Source organism: Aulostomus chinensis, chromosome 21 (assembly GCF_037954235.1).
Source record: "Aulostomus chinensis isolate RoL2024-O1b breed Wild chromosome 21, RoL_Achi_v1.0, whole genome shotgun sequence".
Taxonomy (NCBI): domain Eukaryota; kingdom Metazoa; phylum Chordata; class Actinopteri; order Syngnathiformes; family Aulostomidae; genus Aulostomus; species Aulostomus chinensis.
In genome coordinates this window covers 7884332-7907423 of record NC_141340.1, presented here as the reverse complement: position 1 = coordinate 7907423, position 23092 = coordinate 7884332, and the positions used below count along the sequence as shown (strand labels likewise).

Genomic DNA, 23092 nt, shown 5'->3' with positions numbered 1-23092 from the left:
CCTAAATTGTATTTGAGTTTATTGACACAACTGAAACGTGGGTGTATTGTAATCTGTTAGCTGGAGAATTGGCGGAGTACTGCACTAGTACTGCACTGCATTGATAATTCTGATATGTAGTACTTCTGTTTTGTTGACTGTTAACTTTTTTCCTCTCTTCACCTCCATCCTGATTTCTGCACTGAGAATTCCATGTTAGCTTCTAGTTCCTGAAAGCAGCCTCAGGGTGTGACTTTTCATGCCAGGTCAGCTTAAAATTTTATAGTGGAGAAACTTGACAGGACGAACAGAAGCGACATCAACATGATGCTGAGACTCTTCGTGCAAGCTGCATAATGTTTCTTCAATATGATGCTAATTAAGTAATAATTCATACATTGAGTATTCATGGATTTGAGGGCCCAGAGTGATATAATGATAAACTTGGAAGCAGATGGCTGCTACAGTCTGTCATATCACCAAAAGGGTATCGTGGAGTGAAGTTTGGCCTCAACATAAGTCGATGTAATCAAATTGGCTTAGTGGATAAAGACTTGCTAATGGAAAAAGACCAATGGAATGAGCGAGAGCCAAAGCATCAGTTAAAAGAGCTCCTTGGCGAAGAGCGAATCAAGCAGGGCTTTGAGCGGCTTGCTGTGAAGATCAACTTGACGATTGCCCTCAACGTAAAGAGCGCTCCGCCCGTCTCTCCATGACACAAATGGGAAAAGAGAAGCAGCCGCGTCTTCATTCAGCCTTCCAATCAAGACAGAGCCAGAGTCTTCACATAACTCTGGAAACCTGAGATGATGATGATGATGAACATTGTGAGGCTGCAGCTGTCTGGGATTTTAAAGCAGCTTATTGAAAGATACATCACTGTTTTGCTCATTACAAATGCAGCTCTGCAAAGAGTTCTTCTCAAAGCAAAGAGCGTGAGGGGTTAGATTTACCCCAGTGAAGCGGACGGATCAAAGATAATTCAATCCAAATTCAAAGAATGCTGCGGGTGCTGGAAAAAAGGACGCTGTTGTCACATTACATCTGCAAACTTGAATCTTTGCTTGGGTCCAGGATATCAGCGGTGACACGTGGGAGAAAACTGTTGGATATTTGTGGTGACAAAAATATGATGCGCTGCGATCGCACCTGTGAGCGATTACAGCCGAGGTCAGAATGGAAACATGGTGGAAGGGATGAATAACAGGGTAGCAGGACAGCTGGTGGGCACCACGGCGTCATCATTGGCTAACCTAAGTGCTATAAATGGTTACACTGACAGTCTACAGAGGGCGCTACAGCAGACATCTGGTGGGTGGAAGAACACCGTGAGCGCCTGGCTTCCAATAGAAAGACATTAGATCACATAGGAGACAACTTCATTGGTGGAAAAGGCAAATGCCGTTGATAAAAAATCAGAGATCGATCATTGACTGGCCTTGCCAACCATCAGAAACCATAAAAAATACTGTACTTTTGCAATACACAGTACTCTGTACTTCCGCCCTGCTGCACCCACCTACCTTCACTGAAGATTTCTGCACCACATACTGGTGCTGCTGACTATTAATTGAGACTCATATTTCAACTCACTAATTTGTCTTCACGAGTTGTACTTATTTATACTTCATTAACTTTCTTAAACAGCTCCTGAATTTGCTAATGTATTTCAAATTTCAGAAGAAAGGCTCCTGAGGGCTCTTTGCCATTTTTGTTTGAAGATCATGTTGAAAAGTTCACTTCTCATTTAAAAAAAAAAACACGCTTCAAATCATTTCAACAAAGTTTTGGATTGGATTTCATTTTGATATCAATAATTTTACGTTTACTGTCAATGTATAACCATTCCAAACATCTGTAATGGGCCCTTGAAGGGACAAAAATATGAATATCAGTCAACTTCTGATAGAGAAAAGAAAAGGGTGAGGCTGAAAATGTGAGTGGAAACTTTAAAATCCAAGTGTCACAGATCATCAGGGGTTGATGCTGATATTCCAGGCTGCGATGGCTGTTGGACGTGTGTGAAAACTGATGCTTTCCAGGCACTATCATGTACTTCATGTTGCAAATGAGCACTAAAAACTTGGGTTGTGTAGGGAAGAAGGTCCAGCTGAAAAATGGTTGTGACGTTGTGAATAAACGTGTGTGTATGTGTCACACACACACACACACACACACACACACACACACACACACACACACACACACACACACACACACACACTTGTCTCCAGCCAGCAGGAGAAATCGATAGGCAGATGCACAATGTGTGGTTCGCTGTAGAAAAGGCTGATGTGCCCTTCCACACCCTGGCCAAGCAGGCCTGACTACAACCTGAGCTTAACCTGCCCACCACAGCACTTTCACCCTGCTGCTCACATGCAGGAGGACAGACCGACTGTGACAACACAAAAACACACACATCAGACTGCCGGTGCAGCTGCCAGCGCAGATACAAAATATGACAACCACGTGTCACAGAACCAGTGTTCACCGTAGCCGCAGTGAGCTGTCGGGCTTTTTGCAGCAAACTGGCAATTTTCTGTTGCGTCCTTGCTCACATGTTCTGTCACTCAACCTGTCACCATGGAGATGAGCTCAGCTTCTCTGCCCCATGCTGTTGTGCACACACTGCAGCACAGAGCAGCACAGGCAGGCGACACTGTCGCATCTCACGTGAGAATCACTCCTTCACCTTACACTCAATAAACTCCCAGCAAAAAGGGTGAAATCAGACCTGTTTTACATCCAGTAATGTGTGTACTTAATAGCGCTTGATGTGTGCAGCATGCAGCCAAGTGGTCAGCAAATGCATCTCAAGGTGAGAGTCACCTTACTAAGACAGAGCTCCTCCTCACTGAGGAGAAAAAGTTAGCAGCAGCACGTAAAGGGCAACTGCCACTTCATATAATTACACGGAGTGTGCCGCTGCCTCGCATGCAGGGGCGCATGCACAGGAGGGCGAGGGGATACATCCAACTACCTAGCAGAGCACTTCCCTAGGTTTCTCACCTTCAAGAAACACACCACCATTTGGCGAAAATCACTTATTTTCCATCCTTTATCGCCTTACATCACTCCAGACCCCTGACAGAGAGCTAACTGCTAGTTAGCCTAGCTAGTGTAGCACTTGTGCGTGGGAGCAAAACCTCTGAAAGGTCAAATGTGTCACACTTTTGTTTTTTGTTTTTCATGGAAAATGTTAAACAACCCTAGCTCCATTAATACAGAGGAAGAACCATTTTGGATTCAAATGTAAATTTGATTTTTGAGACAGCTTTCTTTATGTCCCCACTGCTGCTAGCTTTTATTGCAGCTAAGCACACTAGCCTTGTTTTTCTATTTTGAAGTATCAAAGGAGTAATTAATGTAACCGTAAGACAAAATAAATTGAATAATTAGATTATATTCAACGTAATGTTAGCCAAAAAGGGAGAGCGCTGTAAGGGCAGTTTCTCCCTTATTCTTTTGGAGCATCTTGTGTTTATTGCGAGATATAAAATAGCTACAATTGCATAACAGAGAGAGAGGGAGTCCATACCTCCTCCAGCACAACCTCACCAACCCTAAAATTTAAAACAAATATATATATATTTTCAAAAATTGAGAATTTCCCATTATGTTGAACAGATGTGCCTCAAAGTTCAATGGGTTCTTACTTGGCTGATGCTACACCCCTCCACCAAGTTTGGTAAGTAAACTCACTGACAGTCAGACAACAAGCACTGAAAACATGACCCCTTAATCAAACAGTGTTAACAAAACTAATTCCCCTCACACACCTCTTAAGCCCTGATTTGGTTTTTATTTAAATGTCTTTGTTTGAGCTAATAAAATTCCCGTCTTGTAGACCAACTTTAGTGGGAAAAAATACAGTTGGGGTGGTTATAAAAGACTGGAAATGAGAACAAATGAAGATCGATGGGAGAAAAGTGGATGAGGGATAATGAGCGAGAGTCAAAGAGGAGTGAGAGGGACAGAAATAAACTACAATCTGCTTAAAAAAAAAACTCTAATCATCAGAGATGTTCCATGTATTTGAATGGTAACACACTACTGATGCCTTGCAAGGTACCTCACAGGTGAGTAGTCACTAAAGTACATGTGTTATGCAAAGACATTCAAGCAGTTTATAAGAAGTGGGAGCTAGAAATGTTTCTATTATGATGTCATCGGGTGATACGTGAAATGCGCAACATAACTATAAGAGGGTTAAAAAAAAGGAAGAAGGGGGGAAATAGAAATAATTCAATGTGCTGATGATGTGAGAATGCTGAAATCTAATTTGTGGGAGTAAAACGAGCCTCGTCAGGAGTTTCTTGGTAAAATCAAAGTTAGCAGAGAAGAAGCAGTTCAAAAATAAAAATGACAAAAATGTTTCCTTACTGTGAAATCTGGGACTTCCTTTGTGATCACTCGGAGGAAGGTCTGCAAACTGCACCCGATGTCCTGACATGTCACCTCTCAGGTCAGAGCTGCACCACACCGGCGACTCGTCTCCGTTCTGCCAAAGTATTCGGTAACTTCCGAAGAGCGATGAGCCGAGCGGAGCTGCGCCGAGGTGGTCGCGTCCCGGTCCAGAAGCCCTCAGTCAGGCACCATCCATCCGTCTGTCATTGACTTTCTCCCGGTTTCCTCTGGACTGAGTGTGTGTGTGTGTGTGTGTGTGTGTGTGTGTGTGTGTGCGCGCGCGCGCGCGTGTGTGTCAGGATACTGCGGAGAAGCGGTCTGTCTAGTCCACTTACCTTTGCGCCTCCGTCGTTGAATACTTCTCGGTCCATAGGAGAAAAACTTGAACTGAGAGAGGCAATAACCCTCCTCCTGCAATCATAAACACACACACACACACACACACACACACACACACACACACACACACACACACACACACACACACACACACTCTCTCTCCTCTAATGTCCACATGACTGCAAGGTCATCACGTCATCATTGTAAAGCCTCCACAGCAGAAATGCACATGATAAAGTAGAAATGTGTTGCTTTTGCAGGCAACTGCCTCATTTAATAACGTACAATGGGAATAAACTCTCAGATTAGGACCAATATACTAAGTTTCTACAAGATATGTTGATGTATAAAGGGATGGGTTGGGACAAAAGCTTTCAATATTCCACAATTTTAATTTATATTTGTGGAACCTCTTAACATTTCTTTTTAAAAACATGTATTATCTTATCATATTCCACTTTGGAGTGAGTTTGAAAACCCGAATGAATTTCCTCTCGATTTTCTCGACGTGTTTAAGGGGGCTTACAGTGACACCTAGTGGAGGAAGAGTGAATGTAAACAGTAATTCTCGAGTCAAAAATTGTAAAGAATAAAATGCAATTCAACTGCAGAAATGTTTGAAAAATACAGATTCAAATGTCCCAGCAGAGCTGATTCTGCTCCTCTATGACAATCAAATTCAAACTCTGTACTATGATGTGTACACATTGGCCTGCAGCACTCTGCCTTGTATTTTACAGCTGTGGAAAAGTACATTTCCTTAAGTGCAGGACTGAAGTACAATGTCAGTGGTGTCTGGGCTTGAGTATTTTCATTTTAAGGGATTTTAAACTTCTGTATCTACTGCCTTAAGATATCTATTGTTATTCAAGCAAAGGCGCTTCAAACATCCTCTCCAGATGGCACTCATATTTAGGCCTTATTGAGCCATGTTTGGGCCATGTTTTAGCTATGTTTGAGCCATGGTTGGGCTGTGTTTGAGCCATGGTTGGGCCATGGTTGGGCCGTGTTTGAGCCATGGTTGGGCCACGGTTGGGCCGTGTTTGAGCCATGGTTGGGCTGTGTTTGAGCCATGGTTGGGCCATGTTTTAGCCAGGTTTGAGCCATGGTTGGGCCATGTTTGGGCTGTGTTTGAGCCATGGTTGGGCCATGTTTTAGCCAGGTTTGAGCCATGGTTGGGCCATGTTTGGGCCATGTTTGAGCCGTGTTTGGGCCATGTTTTAGCCATGGTTGGGCCATGTCTAGGCAGTTCTTGTTCTGATGTGGGCCACCGCTGACATTTAGCTAGCTTTTTTTTTTCAGGGGCATTAAGAGATCTGGCCCACAATGAAGAAAAATACAAGTTTTACAGAAAAACAGATTCCTAAAAAAAAAATTCCATAATTAGACAAGACAATAAATGTTACATAATAAACAAAGACATCCAAACTATGCTGAATATTGCCTCATATCAGGGGTAAAAAAAGTCGCTCTTTAAGGGAAGCAGGCTGATGTTTAGATATGTGCAACACCTTTTCTCTCCTTCAAAAACACGATAGAAAGCATGTGAATATCCTAACAGGCAATAAATCTGCATGTATACCAGGATACCAGGCCCATAGTCACCTAATACACCGGAGCCTGTAGCCTGACCTGATCCAGAAGCCGCAGGCTCCGGGGTGACGGCATGCAAAACATTCCAAACATCACTTTTGAGTGAAGCACAGCAGGAAGTAAATCACGGATGTCTGCTTAGATGCAATTTAATGTTGAATTCTACTCCTAAGATGGCTCATCCCCCCAAAATGCTCAGAAACAGACCAGGCGGGTCAGGATGTAAACTCAGAAACTTTATTTGGAAACAATTCATCAATGCCTACAAGGAACTGGAATAATAGACAAAGTTGTTAACGAGACAACAAAGCGAAAGAAAAGAACTTTCTGGACTTCCTGTCCAATTGTGCAAAAAAACAACACAAGAACAGATTCTATATGAAGTAATGCTGTGCTGTAAATATTGTTTTTGAAATATCTGAACTGCAAAAGCACGGGTGTGGTAGAAAAAAACTGGTCTGCCAACAAAAGGCAAATAAATAGAGTCTCTTGAAAATGCTGTACAATAGACGAGGAGTAGTAAACTAGTTCCCTCACATTAGAGCTGCAACAACACAAAGAAAACTCACCGCCAACTATTGATGATCCATTGATCATTTTAGGGTATTTTCAAGCAAAAATGTAGAGATGCATGATATTAAAATGAACACGTCATCGCGAACGGAATATATCGGTCTTTTTTTAATACACTGGTATCAGCTGATTGCCGATACTGCAAATCATCTGTTGATTATGATGAGGCACGTTAAAAAAAAAAGGTCATTCCTTTAAATAGATCAGTGCAGCAAAACTAGATAAATCTCTTCTTTGCTTTTCGGAAACAATGTGATAATTACATGACTCATCAGCTTTTTCAAATGAAGAAAAGAAAATGCCAATAATATAAACTTTTTAAATAAATTAAGCTACTAAAATCAAGGGTAATATTTTATACATTTTAAAGGAATCAGTCGTAAAATATCAAGGAAAAGTATCGTGCGTCCCTCATGTTCAGTGGTTCCAAACTTTTAAATAAAAAGGATTTTTTCGTCATCTTTTTTTTTTTTTGTGGAATTCCAGCTGCTGGATGGACAGAAGAGGCGATTTCAACACGTCAATTTGGGCTCTGGGATTTTGCAAATCAACCTTAAAACGATTAATAATGAAAATAATCGGTGGATGAATCGCTGCTGAGAACAATCGTTAGTTGCAGCCCTAATCATGGTGACCCAAACGGGCTCATGCGCTTTCAAACTCCTGCCGCTAAGGCATGAACAAAGTGCACTGCACTTCCTCTCTCTCACCAAGTAAATCTGATATAAAAAATATAATTTAAGGCACTTGGCTTCTTTAACATCACGCTTCTTTCACACAGAGCCGTTTTTCTCAATGTACATCTTGGATAAGGACGCAGCCATAGATTTGGCCAGTTCCTCGTCCCGTTTCCTCTGCATCTGTGAGTGTCTGCACCAGTCGTCGTACTCCGGGTTGGCCTGGTTCTTGTCCAGGAGGACGTCGTAGTGGCCGTTGCTCAGCCAGCTAAGCCAGATGGCCGGTTTGGAAGGATCCTCCTCACCCAGGTAGTGCACCATGGTGGAGACGGTGGGGCTCTCCAGGCTGCCCCCTGTTGTGAGGTGGATGTTGACGTTGAGCATCTGGCTCATGGCAAGCAGCTCGGGGTATCCGGCCCAGGCTCCATCCTGCGCCGCGTTGATCAGGAACTCTCCCACGTCTCCTTCGATGATGGGGTTGAACTCATCTAAGTGGTCGGCGATGTGGTGCACCGTCAGCTCCCTCAGCTCGCCGTGCCTCGCCTGGTCCCCGTACGTGGCCTTACACACGGCTCTGTACAGACAGTTGCCATCTGGAATGATGTGGTACCTGTATTTGCGTCTCTCCTGGAGGTACTCGTTCTGGGTGTCCACCTCCGCCAGGTAGCGGGTGACTTTGTCGTTGATGTCCCCTCCCTGAGGAGCCTCTGCCACCGCTCTCCTATCAGATGTTGGAGCTGATGTGTCTTCAGCATGAGCTGCTCCAGATGGGTCCTCTACTGAAACCCACCCATTGCTCCTGAGGTGGGTCTCCTCCTCACTTGGACCCCCCACCATCCTCTTATAGTCATCAACTCTGGGTCCGCGGATGTCTGTACTGAACAATAGACTACGTCCAGCCAGTTCAGGACAGTCCTGGAAAAACTCATCAGTCCCGTTTCTCAGCTGGTCTATCAAGTCCACCAGAACATCGTCCTCCTCATCATCGTGTGAGTGAGGGGACGGAGGCTTACCCTTAGTCTCCCTCATGATGTGGACCGGCACTGACCTCTCCACTCCATCGGGCCTGCGGATGAGTATTTCAGCTGTGGATGTGAAGTAAATCGGCCTCATGGATGAAGCTTCGTAACATGAAAAGGCAGGCATGTTTGCGGAAGTCTCTGCCCCTGGAGTGGTCGCTGTGTCTGGTTGTCCTGATGGATCAGGCTCGGAGGAACTCGCTGCCGCTGCTGTTGTTGCTGCTGTCGTCCCGTTTAAACTCTCGGATCCACTCGATAAAGTTATAGTAACTTTGCGAGACGACCTCGGGTAGTGTGTCAGCGCACTGTTGTACAGCTGCATTTTGAAAGAGTCCTTTATAGAGAGGGCCGAGGCCGGTGGGCTGTTACAGAGACGTGACAACAACCGCTAAATATACCCTCCATGTCATCAACAACGGCAAAGTTGTAGGGGACGTTTCCATGGTCCTGAGTCCCCTCACCGCTGACACACCGACGACCACCAGCTCCACTTTAGCCCTCTTGCGTCATTTGCTGTTGGGGTGCCTCCCTAATTTTAGATCGAAAACTGAAACACAACCCCGCCAGCTTTGGTAGTGTCAGGTCGGATTCAAAGACGACTTCTGCCGTTTACTGGATTTCAAATTAAAAGCAATCGAGCAACGAGTCGAAGTCTGTAAAGTTCACAAAGCTATGAACAATATGTCACTATAGGAGTGAACAGGTCCATAGCGGACTTTTGTTTTTGTTGTTGTTGTTGTTGTTGTTGTCTTTTGGCATATGGCCCAACTGTGTCTAGCACGACTGTGTTCATCAATAGGACACATAAGATGCATTACAAAAATACAAAATTGAATTTCACAAGACCCAGTTTTTATAAGTATGAATGACTTACAAATATCAAATAGTTATATATTTATAAATAGTTATTAGTGAGAAATTTAAAGTCCCACAAAATGTAAATTATTGAAAACCAGTGTGTTTAAGATTTTTGACTTACCGCTCGCAGCAAGCCCAAATCAACAGGTTCACGATCGTATTGTGAGGCCTTTATTTTGAAGGCTCACTCGTCTCATATCCGTTATCGCTCCCGTCAATCGGAAACTTGTCGCAACGTTCAGCTCCTGCTTGAAGGCTGAAGTTTGACTGCGAGCCGTCAAATGTGAAATATCTGATGCGTCACAAAGCGGCCTGCTTGAGCGGCAACTTGGAGGCAAACATGTTCTCTTGCTTTCGAGATACGACAGCGAAAATTCAAGATGAGGAGAAAAGAAACACGTAGTACAACAGACACGGAGCTGATTTTTTTTTTAAACACCATAAAATCAACCCAGAAAAATTCCTACAACATTGGTTTTTACATCTGATTATCAATTCAGCATGACAAGAGGACCGACAAGAAGAAAACTAATATTAACAACGACAATAATGATTATTTTTATTGTAACTGTGAGGCCGTAGAACTTTTTTTTTTAATCAGGAAATACACTTGACTAGGTAACTGGTACCAGCAGGCATCTGCGTGTATGAATATTTTTAGCACATTGACAGCGTGAGCAGCTGATACAGAGTCACACAACGCGTGTTGCAAGGCTGAGAGCTTTATATAGGCGTTACGTCAGCGCAGTCAGTAAACTTCAAACTGGAAGATAAATTTCAAAGTCAAGAAATGAATGAATGTCATGCTAGAATGTCACGTATGTTAAGTATTAGTATTCATATTTCTTTATATATATAAAAAACCAACGTTACTCCACATTTTTTTTACGAAACAAACATTATTTACACGTATTTTATAATTTGTTCATCGAATTTAAGGATTTTTTCCCCCATGTTTTTTTTTATCATATGGTCATGTTATTTCCGCCTGGTAGACTAAAACCTCGTGTCAGACATCAGGTTAACAAAACTGATTTAAAGTTTTGACTTCATATTCATCTTTTTTTGTAGTTTAACAAGCCTACATGATATGAAGCCGCATTGTAAAATGACAATAAAAAGAACAGTAATATTAACAACCACCAGAGGGCGTTCGAAGATATCTTGTTGGACAAGAGAGTTTGAATTCCAGTGACGTACCACAAGCACACACCAGGAGGCGACATTTAGCTTTTGATGGCGCCCTGAACGCTCGCCTGGAACAAATGCATGCAAAGAGACGATGCTACAGCAGCTGTCGCAAGGTTGTGCGCCGCATACAAATGAAGCCATTGATCGTTTCCTCTACCGCACTGTTGTCTTTAGTAACCTGAACTGGCGCACTAACCTCAAGCGGTCTTCCCTCACCATCCCCCCCTTTAAAAACAACAACAACAACAACAAATCCTTTAAATGTTGCCCTAATTTCTTAGAGAAAAGTGGGGAAATCATTTTAATGATCAGTCAGATAAACAAATGAGCTATTATTGACGGGGGGGGGGGAGATAAGATTTTCTGGAATTTTTAAGAGAGGAAATTTTAAAGCACAATAAAACCTGTTAAATTCACACAATAATATAATGATAATCCTGCAGTATTTGTTACACCAAATATAAAGACAAGATATATTCTACTACTATGAAAATCCTCCTCGGGATAAAAACACAGCCTGTAGCTGGTTGGTTTCTGACCACGAGGTCCGCAGTGTGCAAACCTCGGCGGGACAACCCACCGAGGCATCCCTCCCATAAATTCAAAAAAAAAAAAATTATAATATGAATATTAATATCAAACACAATGTTGATGTTTAAGTGTTTAGTTAAGAGGGTTTTTAGCAGCAAGAGTATAATGCTTATATCCATGTCAGTGGAACAAGGCATGCTGATGTCAGAGATTTTTTCCTCTGCCCTCAACAGTGGGAGGATCTCCGTGCGTTGAGTCACGCAGCTGTCAAAGATAGCTGTCACCCAGTTTCTCGATCAAACACAGAGTCAATGAGGAAAAAGGCTTTGAGCTGGAGGGACGCGGAGATCTCAGGTAAAAAAAAAAAAATCACCTCCCTCCCTCAAGTCTCCAAACAAGAAGATACTGAACAAAAAACACACACAGGAGCGGATAAGAAAAGAAGAAAAAAAATTAAACGAGACGCCTTTCTTTCTTTCTTTTTGATGAATCAGGATTGTGAGAATATTCGGATACACGCTGGGGATATCTGAAGAAAGAAAAACACCGCACTATTTTCTCTTGCGCTTGACGGGAGGATAAAGTGGACACTTGAAATGAAGACGAAAAAGGGTAGGTTGGCTGATTTATTTTATATCTTTTTGAGATTTTTTTTCTTCCTTTTTTTTTTTTAATGTGTGTGGACTTTAACTAGAGCGTTGAACGATTAATAGAGCGATTTCCCCTCATATGCAAACCACGCAGTCCATTGTTTCCTTTCCAGACATGACAGGGGGCTTTTTCTGCCATGTGCTGGCGCGACGTCAAACCTACAAAGATCGCTTTAAGCTAACTTTTAAGATAGTATTCCAGAACTGTATTCAATTTTGACACAAAAGCACACATTACGCGGTTGTTGTTTTGGGTTTTTTTTTTTTTGGTTGATGTTTGTTGTTGAGGGTTTCTTTTTTTGTTTTGTTTTGTTCAACCCTGTCACGTCGTAATTAAGAGGAACTTTTCAGCTTGTTCGAAGTGTTCCAACTGAATTGAAAAAGCTAACGTTATTTTCGGTTTGGGTGTCGCGCGGCGAACGCTACGTTTGTTTTGACCAAAAAGTGATGCTAGCAGCTTGAAAGTTTGCGCGAGAGTTACGTGTTTACAAATCGCACGCTTTTAAAAAACGATTTTTCTTTATGTGTCGTCGGCAACTTGGTGCACTTGAAGCACAGTTTTAAGGGAATTTAAGCGAGTTATTATCCAGTCTTTGAGCTAATAGTCAACCTGACCTCATTGTGGGAAGTTGGTGTTTGCCTTGTTCTATAGGCTATGGACCTCGTGGTGCAGCTCTCTCTCTCGCGCACACACACACAATAGAAAACCCCCACTAACTTACAAGTTATTTCAGCTTCCACAATGAAAGTCTTCATTGGTTGTTACAACGTGTTCGCTCTTTTACACTGGGATATTTTTCAAGGGAGTGAAGGGTTGCCGTTTTTGTTTCTTTCGGTGAGAGCACAAACTTTTGAATTGCATACAAAGAAGCACGCAGTCCTCGATTCTTTTGTTTAGTCTGGAGACGCTGATTTGCAACAGGTCTCCCCTCCCCCTTCCCCCTCTCTCCCCCCTCTCCCTCCAGCCTACGTAATTACCTCATCCTGTTGGCCGCTCACACTGGAGGACTGACTTGTTTCCCACTAGTTTTGCCCCAGCAGAGCAGACTGCATTGGTTTTATGGATGAATCTTGTTAGCTTGCTGCATTTGCAGTACTGCGCATGTGCGGAATATGTGGCTGCTGGTATTCAGGTGAAGATGTGACGTAATAAGGAGGGTTTTTTTGGAGGGGGGGGGGTCAAGATGGATTATTGCAGTTTTTTGACTGTGAAGTAATCTTAACGTTTTGTTAGCACTTTTGCAGTACTGACCTGGTGACCTTATCAGAAGTAAAACATTCCAGCGTATCTCATCCTGAAACGTAGGACTTGTGTTGCCTTTATCATGCTTTTTTGGAGAAATGCAACAAGTTGTTTTTGTTTTTTTTAATTTGTTATTTGCCATCTTTAACCAGACAGCTAGAGTCAGACAAGAGGATAAATACCCAGACACATGGAAACCTCTAGTTAGCTTAGCACAATGAATGCTAGTGGATGGTAAGGGTTAGCATACCTCCATCAGAGGGCATCAAGCAAACTTTATTTGTCCAGAAGTTGTCTATACTTAGGTAGGCTTGCTCTTCTAGTTAAAGGAAATTTGGTTTTGTCAATGTGTGCTGTGTCAAATCACAGCGCCAAGTCAGGCTATCTGATTCTAAAATAACAATATTTTGCAATTTTACATTCACAACCATATATAGTACTACAGGCACAGACTGTTCTAGACTAAAGGGTATTTAATGACCTTAACACCAGTAACCTGCCAATCCACTACCATTAATTGCACTAAGCTAACTAGCGCTCAGTTGGTTTCTGTGGGTCTCAGTTCCCTATACAGAGGTGTGAAGGGTATAAATCTTCTTGTCTGGCTCTGGGGGGGATCGCTAGTAAGCAAATTTCCCAAAAAGTTGGTGTTTTCCTTTTTTTTAGAATGCACAATTTAGTTGATAGCAGAAACAAAAACAATAGAAGCTAATAGTAGTGGGTTTAAGCGACAGAGTATAAGCAGATGTGTTGGTGCAAAACTAATCAGAGCGATTCACAGAGGTAAATCCTGCTTCACCACCCCTGATGTTGAGTAGACATGTCCAAAATAAGAGAGACAGCAACACAAAATCAATCCCTGTGACAGTTATTATTCCTATGGCCAGCCTGGTTTACTTTCCTTATTCAAACATGCTAGGTGTGCTCCGTACATACAATAGATCTGGCTTGTATTTGTCGAGGCAGGTTTTATAACTGACACAACACCAGACCAGCCTTTGTGAGCCACCCCCACCCCCCCATCCATCCATCCATCCCTCCCTCCACCCTCCTCCTCACACCCTGCCTCGCTCTGTATATGAATCACATGGCTGAACTTGACAGCTTGCCTCTGACACATCAGCTGCCTCCCAGACGGCTTGGTTGCGGCAGATCGGCTGGGAGACTGACAACAGGGAGGGTGGCTGCCATAACAGGATACCTCTTTGTTCTGTTCTCACGCATTGTCCCTCTCTTTCTCTCTCTCTCTTTTTTGTTTTCCCTCTCTGCGTACTCCTCGGGGTGCAGGTTTGATGATGCTGTCAGGGAGTGAGACGGATGACGAAGACAGCGTGGATACCCCGCTGGATCTGTCGTCCAGTACGGGTAGCAGCGGGAAGAGGAAGCGGCGAGGGAATCTACCTAAAGAGTCCGTTCAAATCCTCAGGGACTGGTTGTACGAGCACCGTTACAACGCTTATCCCTCGGAACAGGAGAAAGCTCTTCTATCCAAGCAGACTCAGCTCTCCACACTGCAGGTACGGACACGGATCACACCGACTACTGGATCATAATGTAAACATACCACTCGAGAGGAAGCAAGTGTCAGCTTGACTGAATCATTTCCTGTCAAAAAAGAAAAGGTGAATAAGACATGACAAAAAACAGTGAATTGGAGGTCATCCAAACGAGGCTAACGTTGCAACATAAAAGTCTATGACACAGCGTGAGTAAACTGACTGTGTGCTGTGGGTTTGGCTGAGGAATTTCCCTCCCTCCAGCCCCTTTTCCATCCCAGCTGTCTGGGAACAATGCAGAGTCATTTACATAGTTAGTGCTACAAGCCTCCCTGAGCCAGTTACGACTAGCCTGGAGGTGAAAAGACATGATTACTGCAATGACAAAGGAGAGAGCGATTTATTTGGAACTGATTTTTAAAACAAATTTTTTTTTAGCTGATGACATTTTGATTTTGTGTTTGATACGAGTCTTTTAACTGCAAATTGCCCCAGAAATCAACATTTGTTATCTTTTATCTCCAGGTGTGCAACTGGTTCATTAACGCACGCAGACGACTTCTCCCTGAGATGCTGCGGAAAGACGGCAAAGACCCGAACCAGTTCACCATCTCCAGGAAAGGTAGCAAGGCAGGCGACAGCTTCTCTGACAGCTCCCAGTCGCCTAAACACAGCAGCCCCTCCGCCGGTCCAGAGGACAGCTACGACAAACGCGTTCTCCACCCCTCCAGCTTCGAACCCGCCAGTGTCTTGAGGAAGGCGGTGTCCCCCTCTGCAACCTCTCCCACCTCCCCGTCCCTCTCTCCGGGGCTCATGCCCACCCGTCCATCTGTCATCTGTCACACCACTGTTACCACAGCCATGCAGGCCAGCCCGACAGCCCCCCACCCCCCTGTGCCAGGAGTGAACTCTGACAAAGCAGCTGAGCTGTTGCATGCCGCACAAGCCCAGGCGCTGCTCCGGTGCCTGGATGAAGGTCCAGGTAACCAGCCACTCCCAACCACCATCCTCAGCAGCGGCGGCATGGAGGGCAACCTGAGCCCCCGCAGCGGGCTGTTCAACACCCCTCCCCCGACCCCGCCAGACCTCACACAAGACTTCAGTGGCTTCCAGCTCCTGGTGGACGTGGCCCTCAAACGGGCCGCTGAGATGGAGCTGCAAGCCAAACAGTTAGTGTCCTAAAGGAGAGGAGGACGGAACAGAGACTGTGTGGAGTTCACGGACTCGTCTGCACACAACAGAACAAATCCACATGAAAGCCTGATCATTTCTATTTTTGGTATACCAATCAAATTGATGAGGATGTTTTTTTTATTGAAAAAAAACTGTATCAAGGTGCCTTGGCTCTAAGATGTTTATTCATTTCATATACATGCGTATGTATCTACATGTGTATTCTTATTTGCACCCAGGGACCAAAAATGTTATCACAGAAATGCTGCCTGTCTTATGTCTTTCCATTATACTGTAGCTAACTGCAATGTAGAGAGCTAGAATCAGCCCTCCTTCACCGACCACCCAGACGTTGGTCGCATCCGTTTACTGTTTTTACATTTCAGACATCAGTTCATGAAACATCTGCCTCGTTCGTTTGCACACTAAGGCAGAGGAAGGTCATCTCAGTGTCTTAAACATTTGCTCTCGGCATCTACGACAAACTTATTCACTACTGTAGTAAATGTTATGTGTTTTCATGAGTATAGTTTTGATTTACTTTTAGCTATTTTAAAAGAAAAAGAAATGTATGCTTTTTTTTTCCTTTTTTTTTTTTTTTTTTTACTCCCTTCTCCTCCTCCTCGTCCTCCTCTTCCTAAGGGATATTTCAGATGACCAGTGTAGCAGGTTCTTTAGTCTGAGCCTTCATCCCCATCACTCAGCGAGAGAGAATGGCCAGTGGACTGGAAAATAACTACTAACACTACAGATGTCTTTTACTGCATCTGCTGTTTTACAACCTGACAAAGACAGCGTTTTTTTTTTTTTTTTAAATCACCAAAACAAAAAAGCATTTTCATGTATAATAGGACCATGTGTATAGTTAATGTGACATGATGCCCAATGATGTGATTTCTTTTCATACTGTGCAATGTTTGTGGCAAATAGGGGTCACATGGGATTCAAATAAAGGTTTGGTTTTTTTTTTTCTACACCTCTGAATTGATTCTTTGGTATTTTTCCAGCCTGGGGGTCACCGGTCTCTTAAGACCCATTCATACCAGCTGTAATCCTGCTCCACTGTGTGATGATCACTGATTTACACCCTGGAGTGGCTGTAGAGAGGAGGATTCTTTAAATAGTGGCCACAAGATTTAACTTGTTCCCTCAGCTTGGTGAATTTGTAGGTACGAGAGACAGCTTAGTTTCCTGTGTCTCTGGCTTCTCCAGAACTAGCGTGGTGTTATTGATACCTCGGACGGGGTTAACTCGTCCTCCTCCGGGCTCTAGAACACATTCCTCTGTGTGTGTGTGTGACATGTTAACAACAGCTTCAGCCAATTAGCATAATCCTGCATAAATTAACACGGGCAAACAGCAGACGTCAACCGTTTCTTGCCAATGGGGTTTTAGCTCCGTCTCAATAGTGGATGTAAAGCAACTTGCTAGTGAGTGTGCTGGCTGGCTTGCTGGCTGGCTGGCTGGTTGGTAGCCAGGCTGACAGCTGTCCCCCTCTGGTCCTGCTACAATCCCAGAGCTTCTCTACTGGCCTCGATAGGATTTGTTGTCTATTTCTGGTGAGACAAACCAGCCTTTCATTTACTACGTTCCATCTCTGCAGCCTGATGACTTTCTTTCTAATTGGGCATAACTGAAGCGGACGGTCGTCTTTCTACATGATGTCGAGCATCAATCCTGCATGTGTAGTCATCAGCTAACATGCTACAGGTGGGAGGAAGTATATTTACTGCAAGAGCAAATCAAAAGAACTTCAGTGCCACTGTTTCACAGCAATTTATGGAATGGATGTATAAAAAAAACCCTCTAAAATACAAAATAATTTGCATTGCTGCAGGAGATCTTATAACAAAATGATTAGCATCTTTCACACTGATGCATCTGTAATCACAACATTAACTACTTTTATCTCAGGCAGTGTGTCAATCATACAATACAACGTCCAACCCAGCTAGACCCTGAAATACTTAAAAAATAATTTTTTTAATATCAATAACCTAAAAACTGTAGTTTTTCTGAGTTATTTTTTCAGTTTCTGTGGCATAGAAAATACAAACTGAAAAAAATCTTAGACCTGTAGCTTTTATGTATGAAGTTTAATTTAAAAAAACAAAAACACCCAAAATATTATGCAAATGACATGCATGGATTATTAATAGAAAACTTCTTTAAGTACTTTCTGTTTCTGCCAACTTTTATTCAGACTGTCATTCACCTCTGGTTAGGAATAATATATATATATATTTTCCACTTTTTGTCAGATGTTGCCTGTCAACAGTTGACACCTCCTGCGGTGGAGGTCTAATCGGGGGGGGGGGGGGGGTATAATCACTAATAAGGGTTTAAACAGATCTCCTGGCAGCTGTAGCCCACCGTGGAAGGCTAGACTGACCTAAGATCAGGCCTCACAAAGATGATGCCCCCTCCTCTTTCACCGACCCACCCCTGAACTCTGGCGGCCGGCGTGCTCGTTGCCCTCAGCGTGACTGATAACTGAATGACGGATCACCGGGAGCTTCATGTACAGGAGCGCTGAGGCTAAGTCAAGGCCATAAGTGCTGTCTAATTACGGGGAGCCGCCCCTGCGGAGAGGAAATGCCCTACAAACACACCACGCTGGCCTTGTAATCTGTTTAATTACATTCCAATTGAAAACACATGTGAAGGGGGGAAAGAAGTCAACACAACAAAATTATGGCAATGATATATATATATTTATATATATATATATATATTTTTTTAATGCTGATAAGAGCTCATACACGTGCCATAACATCAACAGTGTAATAACATTAATTACAAAATGTAACTCTGCTTAATATGTTATTTGATCTTTTTTTGTTTTGTTTTTTAGTTGACATTTACATAAGGAAACATTCATTTATGTACAAATGTGTATTATTTTCCTTTAGTACAACTACATCACAGGCTTCAGAACTGCCAGGATTGTTGGAGTGTCTTTTCCAGTTTAGCGTTCCAACATTCTGGTTTCTGACTCCCTGCTATATCAGGAGTAGTATGCTGATATGTTAATATAATGAACAGAAGTAATGAAGAATTTGACAAACAATTCAATTCAAATACAAGTTCCATAGCTGGAAAGAAATGCTAAAAATGACCACCTACATAAAATGGCATTTATTTTTAAATATTACCCTCCTAAAAACTTCCACCAACTAAAGGAAATACTACTCATACTGCACATCACTTGGAATCCTTCACGAACAAATTGTCTGTCGATGAAAACTTCACGTAGCCGCTAACAATTAGCATCTTACCTGTAGTCCAAATGGCACAAAAACATTGTCAGTGGGTGTTTGTAGTCTGTTAACAAAGCAAGTATGTGACGTAAACCGACTCGGGATTGTCTCCACATTCAAGCAGCTGACGTAAATACCCTGTTACAGCGAAGTAAGAAGGGCTGAGACGCTCAATAGGAACATCATTCAAAAGATGGCGTGGATGCTGGATCCCTTATTTCACATCATGGTCTATCCTGATGACTGGGGTTATATACAGTTGAGACAAAGCCATGGGTCACATGTCAGTCACACGCTCTCTCACACACACACACACACACACACACACGCGCATGCGCACGCACACTCACACATCTTCCCCTGAGACTGCTGTTGTGCTCGACTATCATATCAGAAATTAAGGCTGATCACTGAAACAGAAAAGACAAAACGGTGCCTGTCATGCTGAACACAAAGAAAACACAGTATAAGGGCCTTGTCAGTGCATAATAACCACAATGTCAGTAAACAGTCAGTTTTTCCCTCCTGCTAAACAATAAATTAAATACAAAATATTAGAAATTGTATTTTTTTTCTTTTACTTCTATAACCTTCAAATAATTGGAGGCAGATATATTGCGCACACAGTGAGGAGAAAATAGTCCCTTTTTCAGTTCACGTGGTCTCAATACTGTCAATTCTTTCCTGTCTAAAAACGACATAGTAAAATATAGTACAACTAGCAATATAGTACCAAAATGTCGGTATTTTAGCTTAAGTCTGTCACAGAGAAGAGATTGCAACAAGTGGAAACCTGTTTAAGAAAACATAAAGAAAAAAATATTCAGCATGCGTGTCACGTTATAATACGTCCCTTTATACAAACATGTTTTTGCTCGGCTTATGAAGAAGAGACAAGATGGGTGTTTATAGTTTGTTGATACTGCTACCTTAATCATCAATTACCTCCTGGAGCCTTTAACTAGAAAAATAGGAAGCACTTTAGAAATGAGCATCATTACACACACACGCGCGCGCGCTTGCTCTCTCTCTCGCCCTCTCTCTCTCTCTCTCTCGCTCGTGTTCATACAAACAAGAGTGTGGCATTTTAGAACTTTCAGAGCCTGAATACCTGCCCTCTCGACAGCTACTGTGTATTGAGCTTTGGAGTGGCCAGAGAGAGACCAAACACTTGTAGGCATGGAGTGGGGAAGTTAGTTTGGGTCACGAGCTATAACTTGTCCCCACAAGTTATAAGTTGTTCCCATGAGATGTAACTTGTTCCCGCAATGTAGTTATTTTGAGGCTACAGGACATAACTTGTTCTCTCCATTCAATCAATTTGCAGCCACAAGATATAATTTGTTCAAAAATATAAAATAACTACATTAAGGGAACAAGTTACATGTTGTGGCTTCAAAATAACTATATGGAGGGAACAAGTTACATCTTGTGGGCTCATTATAAACACATTGAGGGAACAAATTATATGTTCTGGTTTCAAAATAACTAAATTGAGGGAACAAGTTATGTCTAGTGCCTTCAAAAACATTATTTATTCTTTCATACTCACAATTTTTTGTCTTTCTACAGCCACTCCAGGGCTCCATACCTTTGCCTCACCTGCAGGAGCAAAACCTGACCTCTCGACCTCCTGCGACTGGCAAAAACTGTTCAGACAGAGGTTGAATTGTTCCTCTATAATGACTTCCTTGTCTGTCGACATATTATAATATTTGACCTGATTATACAAATAAAAGGAAAGAGTTAGGTCATGGAAATTTCATAAAAATACAAAAATAAATTAAATAACAACTATCATACACGAGTAAAGAAGTCTGGCCTTTCAGTTAAATTAGATGGATTTGATCTGAGGAGCCCCAATCCGATGTTTGTGTGCATGAGCATGTAGACACACACATGCACTCCACATGCTCGTGCCTCCCGACTTTCCTCAGTACCTGAAACATATTAACGTGAAGTGCTGTGCTACACCTGGCTTGCTTTGTGAGCTCAAGTCATTTGAGAAAAAAAAAAAAAGATATTTATTAGAGGGAGCTGGGGGGGGGGGGGTGCTACATCGAAGCTGGGACAAGGAAATGAGAGGAAGATACATAAATAAATAAATACACATTTCTTGTTGAAACAATTCCGTCGTGACTGACCCCACAGTGATCAGTGAAGTCGATGAAAAAATGTGACAGTGTCATGTTAGCACCCTAGTCTTACCATTCAGTGCTATTTTATGTAAGGGACAGTTTATCAATGGGCGTTTGTACATTTGTTTCATAGTCTGGTCTGAGCCTCAGGGATATAGATCTCGATACTGTCTGCACTCTCTGTAGCGGAGCTCTGCCGAACTGACGCGGCACGTTTGGCAGCTAGCAGGCGTTTGCGGGCCTCCAGACGCTGGCGTTCAGAGCTCTCCAGCGAGCGGTCCCTAGCCAAGGGAGGATGGCCCTTCTGGGGCTTCTTTGGCACAGGAGGGGGCATCTTTCTCTCCTGGACAGGAATGACAAACATTGACAGACCACTGAGTCCTCATGGCAGGTGGTAGCAAAGCACAGTGAGGAGCAACACAACCGCAGCCTGTTTGCACGAAGGTTAGACAGAGCCGTTGCCAGCACAATGTCAGAGCATGCAAGCTTAAATGAGGTTATGGTTCACAGAGGCAGCCGTTTGTGGGGGGTAAGAGAGCACGTTGGTGGCCAGTGCATGAGGTAAATGTGACCATTGGAGATGGGCAGGCCCCAAAGGTGCATGGCAGGTAGAGTAGCTTCTCAAAAGCAGCTCACTGTCAACAACAAGACAGAACAAATCACACAAGTTGTGACTTCAGGCAAAGCAACACGACAGCACAAAACACATGTCAGCATGCTATGACGCTTAGCTGTAGATCATTAGGACTAACTATTCAATAACGATGATGGGTAACATGCAGGTGAGTAAGCCATTCCAAAATGAAATTCAAGAGAAAAAAAATGACTGAGTCACATATTTTCCAAGAGTGTAAGCACCTGGATTTCTGGGGGGGTCAGAGGTTTCCAGTTGTTGGCTTTCAGTTGGTGGAGTTCATCAAACTTCAGGCTAATGTTCTCGATCGACAGCTGGAGCATGTCCCAGAAACCTGCCAGGTCCTGTGAGATGGGCCGCGGGTGTGCATTTGGGTTCTGAAAAAACACAAACGCATGAAATACAACAATTCACAACACAAAACCACAACACGGACTTTGACTTCGGGATACGTGACAATATTGGCTCAACACTGGTATCTGGAGACATTTGGTCCATCTATCCATCCATCCATTGTCCTCCGCTTATTCCTATTAAGGGTCGGGGGGGGGGGGGCCTGGAGTCTATCCCAGTGGCTACGGGCGAGAGGCGGGGTTCACCCTGAACAGGTCACCAGTCCATCACAGGGCCAACACATAGAGACAGACAACCATTCACACTCACAGTCACACCTACAGTCAATTTAGAGTATCAATCAGCCTCGTCCCCTCTTGATGTCTTTGGACTGTGGGAGGAAGCTGGAGTACCAGAGAGAACCCACACAGGAACAGGGAGAACATGGAGACTCCACACAGAAAGATCCTGTGCTGGAGCCGGGGCTCAAACCCTGAACCTTCTTGCTGTGAGGCGACAGTGCTGACCACTGCACCACCATGCAGCCGACATTTGGTCATTTCTTTTAAATATCAGTCTAATATCCAATATTTAACATCAGCCAGTTCTGCTCATGCTACTTCTCCTTCTCTGCTCATCATCTTTTATGAAACATGAGGAAACGAAGCAGAAATATTATTCATAGGCTTTTACAAGTGGTTTAGAAATAAAGAAAAAAAAAAACATACTTTTTCAAGGGCTTTATGTTAATGTTGTATATATGAAATTGCTCTCATAGAGATAATATCGTTAAATATCAGTTGTCAATCAGTTATCAATGTAACATATTTGTAAAAAAGAAAAGAAAAAAAAAGGATGGTTTAATGATGGTGTTGGAGTCCCAAAATTCTTTCTTTTGACCTTTAAAATAAATAAACAAACATGGACTATCAAGTCAGTCGGTACCCTGAGAGCGCACACGTCTGTCAAGGCAAACTCAGCCAAACCTGATGTAA

General features: G+C 43.0%; 4 protein-coding genes across 8 annotated transcripts in view; 1 reads left to right on the top strand and 3 right to left on the bottom strand.

Moving 5' to 3' along the window:
- The window catches only part of kiaa1217 (KIAA1217 ortholog), a 110177-nt gene extending 105655 nt beyond the window's left edge, over positions 1 to 4522 (bottom strand). Inside the window, exon 1 of the mRNA XM_086190776.1 lies at positions 4366 to 4522. Within this exon, the coding sequence (XP_086046902.1) occupies positions 4366 to 4435 (70 nt within the window). The 5' untranslated portion in view covers positions 4436 to 4522. The remainder of the gene's footprint in view (positions 1 to 4365) is intronic.
- Positions 4523 to 6545: 2023 nt separating this feature from the next.
- otud1 (OTU deubiquitinase 1) lies at positions 6546 to 9209 on the bottom strand. The gene has a single exon (XM_086191306.1). It carries the CDS (start codon positions 8910 to 8912, stop codon positions 7668 to 7670), a length of 1245 nt encoding a protein of 414 aa, XP_086047432.1. The 5' UTR covers positions 8913 to 9209; the 3' UTR covers positions 6546 to 7667.
- Positions 9210 to 11407: 2198 nt separating this feature from the next.
- Positions 11408 to 16337, top strand: tgif1 (TGFB-induced factor homeobox 1). Its single transcript, XM_086191957.1, has 4 exons — positions 11408 to 11524; positions 11665 to 11782; positions 14351 to 14580; positions 15085 to 16337. Exons 2-4 carry the CDS (start codon positions 11767 to 11769, stop codon positions 15739 to 15741), a joined length of 903 nt encoding a protein of 300 aa, XP_086048083.1. The 5' UTR covers positions 11408 to 11524; positions 11665 to 11766; the 3' UTR covers positions 15742 to 16337.
- Positions 16338 to 18393: 2056 nt separating this feature from the next.
- Positions 18394 to 23092, bottom strand: part of dlgap1b (discs, large (Drosophila) homolog-associated protein 1b) — a 108406-nt gene continuing 103707 nt past the window's right edge. For 4 of the 5 annotated variants that reach the window (XM_086191071.1, XM_086191075.1, XM_086191073.1 and 1 more), the window contains exons 11-12: positions 21989 to 22141; positions 18394 to 21473 (exon numbers count right to left, since the gene is read on the bottom strand). In XM_086191071.1, coding sequence (XP_086047197.1) covers positions 21258 to 21473; positions 21989 to 22141 — 369 coding nt within the window. In that variant the 3' untranslated portion in view covers positions 18394 to 21257. Of the gene's footprint in view, positions 21766 to 21988; positions 22142 to 23092 lie in introns of all 5 variants that reach the window. The other variant, XM_086191076.1, reaches the window with a different exon arrangement.